We start from the raw sequence: 13,316 nt of genomic DNA, 5'->3' as shown, positions 1-13,316 counted from the left end.
TTAACTTTTACAGAAAACTGACACGGCTATGATCGCATACAACGTACAGCCACCAAACTTGCGTACAACCAGATGACGTCATAAAGAGTTTAGCGTCGAAGTATAAATCATCTAATCAGGCTTAAGATAGATTTACACAAAAATATTTTTTTTTAAATAGTTTTATCTTCTTGTAACTCAGTACAGTTTAATTAAATAAATAAGCAAGCCGTATATATTGGTTAATTAACAGATTGGTCAAACAAAATTATGACAGAAGTTTTATTTTTACAATAGAAAAACAACATTTATGACAAACGAATAGAATTGTAATATTTTTAATTCATTAACGTAATAATAAGAATATATTTTAATTTTAAAAAATGCTCGATTTAACAATGTTATTAAATTATACAATGTACAGGACCATTTATTGTATTTTTTATGTGCTAAATACTTTAAAAAATCCTTAAATTAATTCACATTTGTAAACAAAAAACAACTATGTACAAAAAAATGGAAACGCATAAAGCAATGATAAAACAGTTCTGTAAAGATGAATATGGTTATTTACATAAGAACGATTAACATTTACATACAATGAAATTTACTCAAATGAGCGATTGGATAGGAGAATTGGGGCAACAAGGGTCCACATATACAGAGCTAAGCATACCCAGCATGATGATATTTTAACCCACACTGCAGGCCATATTGTCTCAACCCCATTGTTTCCCGTGGGTCTAAAAATGTATTATATATATATATATATTTTTTGTATATATCTTTATCCTCGATGTGGGAAAGTCGAATGCGCGACTTAAACATAGAGTAACAACTGTTACTCCGACCCAGTCTCGAGTTGCCTTTAGCAGTTTGGGATATTATAGATTATAATTGCCCGATAATTATGCTGCTGATTAAGTGCTGGCTCAGCAGGAGTTCATACCGTTTATAGCGTCTTATTCAAGGGCGCTACAGCATGAGAGCAGTGGGGATTAAATCCACGACCTCATGGTGGTGTAGCAAGTGTTTTTACCACTACACCACACAGCCGGTATAAATATTAGAACTTTATATACGAAATATTATTAATAAATACCATATGTCAACACCATAGTATGATTTGTAAGTGCAATACAAAATAATACAACAAAAAAATTAAAGATGTAAACAGTAGATTTTTGTAGATTTGTAACTTTTATCAAACACTGATTAAACAAGTTGGATCTTACCTGTACCAGTTTGTAAGAGTCATCATAATATAGAGGGAGGCAAGAAAGAACATAAAGTGGAAAAAAGAGTAGGAATAAGCAACTTGATCCCTTTCATTGTCATAAACTTGTTGTCCACCTGCTTCCTCATCATCCTTTACCAAATTCTGTTAAATAAAAACCAGAACCAATTTTTAAATTAAATTAAAAATGTTGATAAAAATATTGGATTTTATTATAGACTAATTTTAAGAACTTTACTCTATCATTATATATCTCATTTGTTGCAATATAAAAGTAAGAAGTTTTTTAATGTTGCCTTAAAGATATGCCTAAAATAGTAAAATGTTAAAAATTGACCAACTTTTTTATCATTGGTGTCTTCATCATCCAGGATAACATTTTCACGCATAGTCAAGCGATCGACATTGTTCTGGCTGGCTGAGCGAATACTAAAATAATATAACAACACAAATGAAAAACCACAAAACAAGATAAGATTTAGCAGAATACTCCTTAATTTTAGTAAATTTAAAAACTTATTAAGCAATAAATTTGTCAACAGTACATATAAACATAATTAAAACCACTCTATTCTTAACTAAACAATATTTTTTAACAATCATCTAAATAATATTTAATTCTTTGCAGGTACCTTGAATACAGCACACATACAAAGAACACAAACAGGCTTGCAATACTTTGTGGATCCCATAAATTCCCGGAGCTTGTTCCTGGTGCAACTGTGGTCACATTACCAGATATTCCAGTTGTTCCCTAAAATACAATATTCATAGAAATTAACTTAATAATTTAACTCATCTAGATTAACCGTGATGTTTATTTTTGGGGATAAAGGTATACAATTAGGCAAATTTAAAATATCTTTGAAGTGGGGCATATTTAATTTTTTTCATTGATTCATCTGTTTATTTAGAAACCTAAAAAATTACAAATGTTGACCTAATGACAAGTTTCGAGGGTTATTATAAAAAAGGGGATTTAAAAAGTCTACCTTGACAATGTCCAACAATCCTGGATTACATACTTGGTCTGGTTCATTATTCATAGCCGACCATGTTAGATAAACAGAATAAACCGAAACTACAGAGGCTTGCAATAACCCACTCCGTGGTTGAGCTTTAAAATCACACATTTTAAAATCACAATATTTTTAGTATAAAAATAATGATCGCCTACAGCTATTTTAAATTGTGTAACAATAACAACAAGCATCATTAAAAACTTATAATACAACCAGATCAGTGTTTCCAAAACTTTTTTTTTTAAATTGGTGTTAAAAAGTAAGATTACAAAAGTAAAAAGAAGGTAACCATGCAGTAAAAATGGTCAATAAACCCCAAAAAATTTAAAAAAAATAGTTTTACCTTCTTGTACTTGTGGTAGGACAGCCATAACTGAAACAACAATTACCAAGACCAGGTTGAAGCTGACAAAAAACTTGTTTGTTGAACAATCACCCTAAAAAATAAAATACAAATTGAAAACTTTAAAGTTATATTTTAAGAAAAATGACACAATAATTTAAACAAATAAACAATGCAATGCTATAATATTAGACTATGAACAACTCCACAAATAACAATTTTATTAAATATTTAATACATACGTGTGCATAGTAAACGTAGAACAGCACAATTGCCACAATGCAGACAATATAGTTGAATATTGTTGCACCAAGAAGCAAAATTGTCCAGCATTTTGGAGAATCAGCATCCTCACGTTTTTCCAACATAAAATCATTCCAAGCATGTGCAAAGTCAACCAATAACACCAACTAACATGTTAGGGAAATGTGTAATGTTTTTAAGGTTGATTTCACTGTTTTATGCCAATATTACTGCAAAACCTTTTGACCGAATGAACATTTCCCAAATGTCAAATTTACACAAAATTTGTTATTGCATTTAGGTTGAAATTTTTTTCTTAAAATTAATGGAAATAAGTGTTAGGACAAAAGGAGGTTTTTAAAAATTATCAATATAATGGCGTTTTGTGGCAAATGTATATTCGGTAAAATGTTTTTCAGTGATATAAAAATAATCCGATTTTACTACCATATGAACAGGAAACAGGCTCGTATATAAAATGAAATTTGGTCTCAATAATTCAAGTAAAACAAACATTAAATATTGATTGGTTTGTAGAAGCAAACAAACCTGAATTAATATAAAGCAAAACCCCCCTGCCATTCCAATATAATACCATGCCACCTCGAATTCCCCTTGTGGAATATAGAAAGCTCCAATAGTTATACCAATCAACATAAGAAATTTAAGTCCCCAAAATCTACAGAATAATTAATTTTATAAAGAAGTTTAACAAAATTAGGCAAAAAAAGTTAGAAAATAAACAACCCAAGACTTAAAACATACTACAAAATGCAATTGATTAAAAAAAAAAGCATTTTGCCTTAATATATACAAAGCACAAACCAAAGAAGGTTTTAAACTACTTAAAATTTCTACAATTTTCCCAAAAAAAGTTTTTTACCCATTATGAATTTTGGCACGTGGATCTTTGCTACTTTTTACACAAATAAGCAGAAGTGTGAAGAAGGCGAAAAACATGGCCATCGCGAAACACACTCTATAAAAAAAAATGTTTATTGTAGATTAAATCTAAACATTTTTGTTTTGTTTTTAAGCTGTTTTAATTGGTTTTTAATTTGTTGAAATATGATGTACTAATTTTTTGTTGATATAATAATTAAAAACGGTCATTTCATTAAAATGCATGGACTATATATTGTCTTGGTGTGTAATATTATAACTATAATATATATAATGCATTTCCTGTAGTCATTTAGTTTAATTCATTGATTCAAACAGTCACATGATGTGATGACGTTTTGTTACAACTCGCTGACTAATTCAGCTTTTAACCACAACTAATGTAAACCAATCTATGCTTTACACAAAAATGTTTTTAATCCTATGTAATCTAATGCCTATTTGACAAATTTTTTAATTTTTTCGCTTTATTAAAAATAGTGACTAACATTGTTATATATAAAATATCATATATGTTATGATATTTTATAGTTAGAGGTCATTTTTATTATTGAGTTGTATTTAATTGCATATTGATTATTAAAATACCTGTACACAGCTAAATAACCAGCCAGTGAATCACAGTTTACCAAACCACCTACTGTGCCACCTTTACAAAATGTTGGAATCTAAAAAATACTTTTAATTGAACAAGGGTGCAATGTTGACTAAGAAAAACTTAGGCAAAATAATCTAAAACAATTACAATTTTAAAAGATGATTACAACACTTTTTATGATGTAAAATTTAATAAAAAATGTGTTAAGCAAAACTTTTAGGTAAATAGGCAACATAATATAACTTAACAGTAACAAAACAGAACAAACCTTTTTAAGTTGATTTTCTAAACCAGGAGCCAGCATCACCGAAGCAACAATGGTTCCAAGGAAAAGAAAGAGGGCATAAACGATCCGGGTTGATGTTGAATTTTTGCATGATGGACAGGCCTTGCAACATAATCCACAAGCTGCACTCCCACAGCAACAAGCAAGCTAAAAAAATTGTAACATTTACAAAAACTAGACAACAATTTTCTAAGAAAAATACTAACATAAGAAAATAATATTAAAAAGTAAAAAATTTAAATTATTAGAAACAAGAAATTATTAGAAACAAGTAAACCTGTGCAGCTCCGCACGTTCCTAATATGGCTCCCATGACAAAAAAGACAAAACTTTTAAATGTATACTAACTTTTTTTTTAAACAAAATCTAAAAATAAAAACATGAACATTGTTAGTAAATGACATTGACATAAAACAATAAAATGCTAAGTAAAACTAAACTGTATGTATTAAAAATAGATCACAACAACTAAAATGCACAAATAACAAAAAAAACCTAATGATTGTGGCACCTTAAAAGTTTAAGTTCAATAACAAACAATTATGAGATAAAAAACAAAAAGCATTTTCTATATTTACAATTATTAATGATGATATTAAATTTAAACAACCTTTAAGTTGTTTTTTAATCATTAGTTTATTTGATTGTTAATTTTTATAAATTTTAGAAATGGTGTTACAACTAAAATTTAAAAACAAAGTGACAAAATTTAACAAATGTGACAATATGCTGCTTTTCAACTTTTTATAATTAAATATTTTTTTCTTACATTTAAATAAGACATAATAACAATACTGAGATATCCTTAAAATTCATATTTCATTATTTCTCAATGGCCCCTTATCAACTATTGCATGAAATATTTATGTTTTTAACAACAAATTTTTATCTTCTTCACCACTTGTCTTCTTCATTTATATTCTTCTTTGTTGATTGGCTTTCCAAGTCCCTCTTTGTAAACCCTTAAAATGGCATCACAAACAAACTTAAACTGACTTGGAGTTTGTATCATCATTGCACGTTGGTCCCTCATTGTTCATGCAATTTCAATAGGATAAACTGGCTGGTTGGCTTCAATTAAATACATTGCAGTCTCCATGGTGATAAGGACACCAGTTCGACCTATTCCAGCACTACAATGAATGACACATGGTTCAGACATTCCAATTCGATTTTGGCGAACACGTAGAACAAATTCTAAGAAATCACTAGAATCGTCCGGTACACCGTGGTCGGGCCAGGCTATATACTGCATTTGTGTGATAAAACTAACCTCAGCCTTATCAACTTCTGTCTGATCAGTTTGTTGATATATTTTAAAATCTCTGAAAGCAAACGAATTCGTAACCTCTTCTGACACAGATCCAATTACCCATGGTCCATATTGAACACACATTCCAGCATCTGGCCAATATTGATGACATTTTTGTCGGCCACGTTCCACAATAGTGGTTAACATAACTATTAGTGTTGATTTTTTTTCCCAGATCATTGCCCAAAAATCAGTTGAAGTGTTTGGCAATGGACCTTGGCTAGCAATATAATGATTGGTCCAGTTTGTACCAGGTATGTGCATGTTTACATAATTGGCATTAATGTAATCAGTGGTGCCATATTCCAGTAAAACTCTAGTATTGTCATATGGAGAGATGTCTCTGTAACGATTTTATGACAAGTTTTCAGGAATTCTAGCATCATATGTTGTAGCACCAGGTTTTTTTCTATACAATGCATCAAACTTTGCAAGAATTTCACCACTATTTAGCATATCTTCTATCCATTGCATTGACTTGTGTAAAAGTGCTCCTTCATCATCATTCTCAACAGCTTTTAAAGGTTGCAATAATGTTTTATGCTCTGGTTGAATGCTTGCTGAGCTAGTTGTTTTCTGTGAATTTAACAACAAAATGATTAACACCCCTTATAATGCATCATTAAAAAAAGAGTTTGCAAGTATAAATTTTTAAGTAAATAAACAACATAATATAACTTAATACCTATAGCATAAACAGATTAAAACTTTTTAGGTTCATTTTCTAACCCAAGAGCCAGAGTGACCAAAGAAAATATGGTTTCAAGTAAAAGAAAGAATGCAGTTTCACTTGTTCCTGCTATTGCTTTAATGACAATATGGGTAAAACTTTAATTTGTATACTAACTTATTACTTTTTTATAAACAAAATCTAGAAATCTTAAAAAAGCAAAACATGAATATTGTTAGTGAATGACCTGTACATAAAACATTAAAACAACAAAACTGAAAGCAAAACAAAGTAAACTGTATGTTATTATTTAAAGTTATAAAAAATAAATTACAAGACTGTAAGATGATAAATCCAGTGTTCAAAATATGCAAATCTTGTTAAAAATTAATTACAACAACTACATTGCACAAGTAAATTGCATTATTCTATAATTTCTAGTTTAAATTGTTTTAATTAATATTTATACTTATGCACAGCATACAGAAGAAAACTAAATAATAGCAATAATAAAAAATGTTTTTTTCATGAATGAGATATATTAATTGTTATTTATAAACTAAAAAAAATAATGATTGTAACATGTTAAAGGTCAGGTTTAATATTAAAAATCCTAAGTAAGAAAAAAGGTAAGCACTTTATATACTTAGAGTAATTAATGATGACAATAAACCTAAACAACCCTTTGTCTAAAACATTTTACAAATGTAGCTTAGTTATTTTTAAAATATAACATGGTATTGACAATCTTTTTTTAGGGTTGACTTGAATACAATTTAAAAAAAAGCATTAAAAACATCCTACTGCAAAAATATAACTTGACAGAATAATAAAAACAAGTTTGGTTAATAATACTCAAGATAACTAGTTAAAAAAAATCTTCCGTTTATAGCTTAAATATTAAACATGTCAAGTCAATATATCACATATGTGATAAGATTTATCACAAACAATTAAGAAAACCTTTTACACAAATCAAAAAGGTTAAATGTGACTATTAAGAAATAAATAAAACAATAAATAATATCACCATTTTAAATTAGGATTAAATGATTAAAAATGGTAAAAAACAATGATTAGTCAAATAAAGTATATTATGGAAGCAGAAAAATGCATTGTATTCGCACCAGATTTGAACCATTAACTATCCTGTATGCACTTCAAAAATAAAAAAATTGAAGTTTTAGGTTTAAACAATGTTAGTAAAATAAGTTTTAACATAGTAGTCAAAAATACAATTTTTGTCATTTTTTTAGGAAATCATGCTATTGTCAAGTCTGACCCAAGACAATTAACTTGTATAAAAGATGAAAACATAAAACCATATTTCAAAAATAGGTTAAACAATACAACTGTTGACTGATACGCTATATACGCCTCACACATCGTTACATAAAAGGTTGCTACTGCGTGGAACTTGTGTTAGTGGGTACAAAAAAACAAAGTGCAATACATTTAAACACTGATAGTTACATAGCAACTGTTCCACATCTTTATGTTTAGAAATAAACACAATTTTCAATAAAAGTACACAAATTATATTTTATAACAGAGACTAAAATTTATTTTAATCCAATCGATAGAAAAGTGCATTATTTAATTATTGATAATCTGATTGTAAATATTGGTATTAGAAATGATGAAACTAAATTTTAAAAACAAAGTGACAAAGATTAAAAAATGTGGAATAATGCTGCTTTTTAACTTTTTATGATTTTATTTACTTTTATTTAAATAAAATGCATGATAACAAAAACTAAGTAACCGAACAATTTTGTTGTTAACGACTAAAATAATGACCAAATACCCAATTTTTAAACCAAGTACCTCGTGCATTACTAACAGAAAAAATAATGGCAAAACTACATGGGCAAAACATATCATTACCGTCTTTGTTATCAACTATTGCATGAAGTATTAATCTTTTTGACAATACTTTTTTTATCTTCTTCTTCACCACTAGATGGGTCAAAATCTTCTTCATTTATTGGCTTTGCAAGTCCCTCTTTGTAAACTCTTAAAATGGCATCACAAACAAACTTAAACTGACTTGGAGTTTGTATCATCATTGCACGTTGGTCCCTCATTGTTCTTGCAATTTCAATAGGATAAACCGGCTGGTTGGCCTCAATTAAACACATTGCAGTCTCCATGGTGATAAGGACACCAGTTCGACCTATTCCAGCACTACAATGAACAACACATGGTTCAAACATTCCAATTCGATTTTGGCGAACACGTAGAACAAATTCTAAGAAGTCACTAGAATCGTCTGGTACACCGTGGTCGGGCCAGGCTATATACTGCATTTGTGTGATAAAACTAACCTCAGCCTCATTAACTTCTGTCTGATCAGTTTGTTGATATAATTTAAAATCTCGGAAAGCAAAAGAATTTGTAACCTCTTCTGACACAGATTCAATTATCCATGGTCCGTATTGAACACACATTCCAGCATCTGGCCAATATTGATGACATTTTTGTCGGCCTCGTTCCACAATAGTGGTTAACATAACTATTAGTGTTGACTTTTTTTCCCAAATCATTGTCCAAAAATCAGTTGAGGTGTTTGGCAATGGACCTTGGCTAGCAATATAATGATTGGTCCAGTTTGTATCAGGTATGTGCATGTTTACATAATTGGCATTAATGTAATCAGTGGTGCCATATTCCAGTAAAACTCTAGTATTGTCATATGGAGAGATGTCCCTGTAACGATTTTTTGACAAATTTTCAGGAATTCTAGCATCATCTGTTGTAGCACCAGGTTTTTTTCTATACAATGCATCAAACTTTGCAAGAATTTCACCACTATCCAGCATATCTTCTATCCATTGCATTGACTTGTGTAAAAGTGCTCCTTCATCATCATTTTCAACAGCTTTTAAAGGTTGCAAGAATGTTTCAGGTTCTGGTTGAATGCTTGCTGAGTTAAACGTTTCTTTTGGTCGAATTAACAACACAAGTTCACCAGTATGTGGCTCTCTAGTGGAGCGAATAAATCTAACAACTTGCTCATGAGTATGTGACAAGACATCGCGACTATTTATTTGAAGAACTTGGTCACCTTCACGTAGATATGGGTGACAAGTGGACGCAGGCGAATTTTCTGCTACTTTTGAGACTACTATAGGCATATTTTGATCTGCCCCACCCTTAACATTAAATCCATAGCGGCCTTCCTTATCTGGTTTAATTCGGACAACTACCAAGTCACTTGGTATTCCATTTCCTTCCATAGGTTGGTGTGGAAAGGGTAGAGATGAAGTGGTACCTGATAAAGTAATTGATTTATCTGTTAAAGATGTGATTACACTGCTACATTCACTCCATTGACTGTTAGGAGCAAATGGTTCCACAGAATCAACATCTAAACTATCCCCATCTCCAACTGCTTCAGCTCGAATGTGAAGTTTTCTAAAAGAAGCTGCTAACTCTGGATCAGGACAATGATATTGTATTGGCAATGCAATTGGGGAAGGTATGTCAACGCTATTGGCTTCACGGCTTCGTGTTCCAAGGTGATTTGCAGGAGAAGCTTTGTTGATTTGCTGGTCTTTCAACACAGCTATCATTTCTTGATCTGTAAGACCAGTGCCTTCTACACCGAAAGAAACAGAAGGGGGTGCACTTAAACGACGAGGAGCCTTTTCTTCACGAGTCTTTGCATCTCCATTTAAAGAGGCGTTTATTGCCAGCTTGGATTTAGTTGAATTAGCCCGTGTACGTAAATAGGCATGATGTGGTGAAACGTCATTTGAAGAATTATCATCCTGTTCTTTTTTTCCACGGCTTCCCAGTGTAAAAAACCCAAGTTTATGTTTTTCTGATTTTTCATTTGAAGTTTCATTTGAATGATGTTGATGGGAACAAGAACTATTCATGCATCGATCTAGGCGATAAAAAGAATGAAAATCAACACAACTTTTCCAAAGACGTTTGCAGGCTCGATAATTATCCATGTAAAAACTAAATATTAAATCAGCAAAGCTTGACTCAAGGCTTTCTGGTCTAAGTTGAATATAGAATTGCTTGCGTTTAAATGAAATTTTTACAATGGAAGACCATTTAAATTCTTTAACAAAAATTCCATTTCGATTTAAAATCATACCAGAAGATGTCACACCAACGTCTAAGTCTTCATCATTATTATCCTTAGCATGATGCAGTTCAACTCCATACATGTCTAGTTTTTGTGCTTTTTTTATAAATTGGTACTCAGCCTGTGAAGGAGATAAGCCTCTGTGTAATTTATGCAACCGTCTCACTTCCAATTCAAATTCTTTTGTCTGATTTGGAATAAAATGAAATTCTGAAATGTAGTTGTTTTTATGTTCTTTAGGGTTGTAATCTCCCAACTCCGATTGCACAGCATAGGAAGCTATCATTGCAGAAGTGAAAATAGGACACTGTAATCTCTTTTCTAATAAATCTAACTTAATTTGAAGAAATAATTGGTAGCGTGTAAATTCATCTTTCATGCTTGCCAAGTCATTCGCATAAAACTTTACTCGAAAAAATAAAATATAAGGGTAACCACGTTTAAATTGTTTTCGTATTGATTTTAATGGGTCCAGCCATCTCATAGTATCAGGAACATCATTGAGAAATTGTAAGCCAAAAAATTTCAGCTCTGTTACTCTTAAGTGTTGGTAAACAAGGTCTAATAAAACTTGACCACGATCTCGTTTGTTTATTTTAAAAACAACCTCAGAATGGTCTAACAAAACTACAGATATATTTACAGTGGATTGTTTTTTTTCTCGCGCAGCCTCAGTGGCACGAACATTATAAGTTCCCATTCCAGTTAAGACACTTCTAGAAACACTTGGATTTACTTGTTTGGAAGCATTCATATTACTAACTATATCATAAAAAAATTTTAAATACCTACATCGTAATGTAACATCTAAAGTTAATCAAACTTTTACATATATATAATATAAATAGACAATTTTAAGACTGATATATACATATTTAAACTTTTAAAATTAACAAAAATCAAAGTGTGAATATTTTTAAACATCGCAGACGATCTGTATATTAATTTTTAATTAATAAAGTATGCTCATTTTTACTTTTGCATAAGTGGTTTACTGAATAGTGAAAACAGCAAGTAACATTATTATTACCTTGTATGATATTTTATATCAAGACAAGTTATTGTAAATATGACATTTAATTAATATAACATGTCAGCTTCAGCTGTCAGTATATGCAATTAATTGTGTCAAAGTATGTAAACGTCATTCGATTCAAAAAATATTAAAGCTAGAATTATAACCATAATCTAAACTATATAACTGTATAAATAAAATAATACAGCTAAGATATTATTAAACATACAAAAAGTATATTTATCTATTATAAAAATATCTTGAAAGAAAAACCAAAACAATCTAACACTACGCAACAACGAAAACTGTGAAACTTAACAATTTATCTACATACAAATTACAATCACACCGTTTAACAATCTATCTACATACAATCACATCGTCCTGCTCTTCCCCTTTCACAACAAATAACTCACCATAACATAGACAAAAACTTGTACATTTCGAGATAGACGAAGGCAGTAAGTTTAGTCTAGAACCAGCCTGTTTCTTGGTGTAATAAAGCTGACTAGTATAATTATTGGTATGTACATGGGTGGGTGGGGTAAAAAAGATCATGATATTTTTTACACTTTTAAGTTGACACTATACAACTAAAGTTCGCTTTGGTAGTATTAATTTTCGTTTTAAAAGGCAATTTATATAGTTTATTATCTGCAGCTATGAAAAAATAAATATACGCTTTTAACATACTTTCCAATATACAAATTTTTAACAAGTTTATTATTAATAAAACTTTTTACTAACATAAATGCATTATTTAATTTTGTTCTGTTAAAAACAGATTTTAAAACTGCTACCATATCATTATCTGACCAGACAAATTCTGTTGGAGGATAAATTTGACGTATCAAAAGAAGTGAGAATTATAATTCCACGCCGAAAGAAAAAACAACATTTCGGGTTCTTTTTATTCCGCAATCTAGTCGGCCAGTTGCTCCAAAATATGGCTTATAAAAAATTTATTGAGATTGGCGGGGTTGTGTATATTGCACTGGGGCCAAACAAAGGAAAGTTGGCAGCAATTGTTAATGTAGTAGACCAAAATAGGTTGTTGGTTGATGGTCCGTGTAGTGACGTATCAAGATGTTTGGTAAACTTGAAGCAAATTCAGATAACCAAGTTTAAGATCGAAATTCCCTTTGGCGCCAGAACCGGAATAGTCAAAAAGGCTTGGGAAAAAGAAAATATTTCGGAAGGTTGGAATAACACAAGTTGGGCCAAAAAAATAGATGCCAAGAAAAGAAAAGCAGCGATGAATGACTTTGATCGTTTTAAGCTGATGAAGTTAAAACAAAAGAGGGCACGCATTATCAAGATGGAGCTTAACAAAATGAAAAAGAAGTCCGGATAATTTTTGCATTATTTGCTGAATTCGATTCAATAAATCTATTCGTGACAAATGTGGTTTTATATGTAAGTAAAAAATTGGGTTAGCAGTTTGTTTTAAATGTCAAGTTATTTAGTTGTTTTTAATCTGGCTAACCAAAAAAAAATAGAATACATACTTTCTTGACTAGCAGCTATTGTTAAAACAGAAAAATTTATATGATCTTGATATTATTTTTTTAAAATCAAACAATAAATTATTGACCAATGTAGTAAG

At 30.3% G+C, this 13,316-nt stretch overlaps 3 protein-coding genes and 1 pseudogene across 4 annotated transcripts; 1 reads left to right on the top strand and 3 right to left on the bottom strand.

The window, feature by feature from the left end:
• Positions 1-215: 215 nt before the first annotated feature.
• LOC145740763 (serine incorporator 1-like) lies at positions 216-5,002 on the bottom strand. Its single transcript, XM_082558602.1, has 12 exons — positions 4,889-5,002; positions 4,594-4,758; positions 4,316-4,395; positions 3,708-3,803; positions 3,374-3,503; positions 2,824-2,991; positions 2,582-2,675; positions 2,209-2,333; positions 1,849-1,970; positions 1,558-1,645; positions 1,215-1,360; positions 216-722 (listed from the first exon to the last, which is right to left on the bottom strand). Exons 1-12 carry the CDS (start codon positions 4,922-4,924, stop codon positions 587-589), a joined length of 1,386 nt encoding a protein of 461 aa, XP_082414728.1. The 5' UTR covers positions 4,925-5,002; the 3' UTR covers positions 216-586.
• Positions 5,003-5,099: 97 nt separating this feature from the next.
• On the bottom strand, positions 5,100-11,494 carry LOC145740762 (tyrosine-protein phosphatase non-receptor type 4 pseudogene; annotated as a pseudogene). Its single transcript, XR_014280909.1, has 2 exons — positions 6,609-11,494; positions 5,100-6,499 (listed from the first exon to the last, which is right to left on the bottom strand). The product of XR_014280909.1 is annotated as a tyrosine-protein phosphatase non-receptor type 4 pseudogene (transcript).
• On the bottom strand, positions 5,648-6,187 carry LOC145759236 (tyrosine-protein phosphatase non-receptor type 4-like). The gene has a single exon (XM_082573050.1). It carries the CDS (start codon positions 6,185-6,187, stop codon positions 5,648-5,650), a length of 540 nt encoding a protein of 179 aa, XP_082429176.1.
• A 1,112-nt stretch (positions 11,495-12,606) lies between the features above and the next one.
• LOC145756357 (large ribosomal subunit protein eL14-like) lies at positions 12,607-13,113 on the top strand. The gene has a single exon (XM_082572361.1). The coding sequence runs from the start codon at positions 12,657-12,659 to the stop codon at positions 13,062-13,064; it is 408 nt and encodes a 135-aa protein (XP_082428487.1). The 5' UTR covers positions 12,607-12,656; the 3' UTR covers positions 13,065-13,113.
• Positions 13,114-13,316: the final 203 nt, after the last annotated feature.

Source organism: Corella eumyota, chromosome 1 (genome assembly GCF_963082875.1).
Source record: "Corella eumyota chromosome 1, kaCorEumy4.1, whole genome shotgun sequence".
NCBI lineage: Eukaryota > Metazoa > Chordata > Ascidiacea > Phlebobranchia > Corellidae > Corella > Corella eumyota.
The sequence above is the reverse complement of the archived record's forward strand: the minus strand, read 5'-3'. Positions and strand labels throughout refer to the sequence as shown.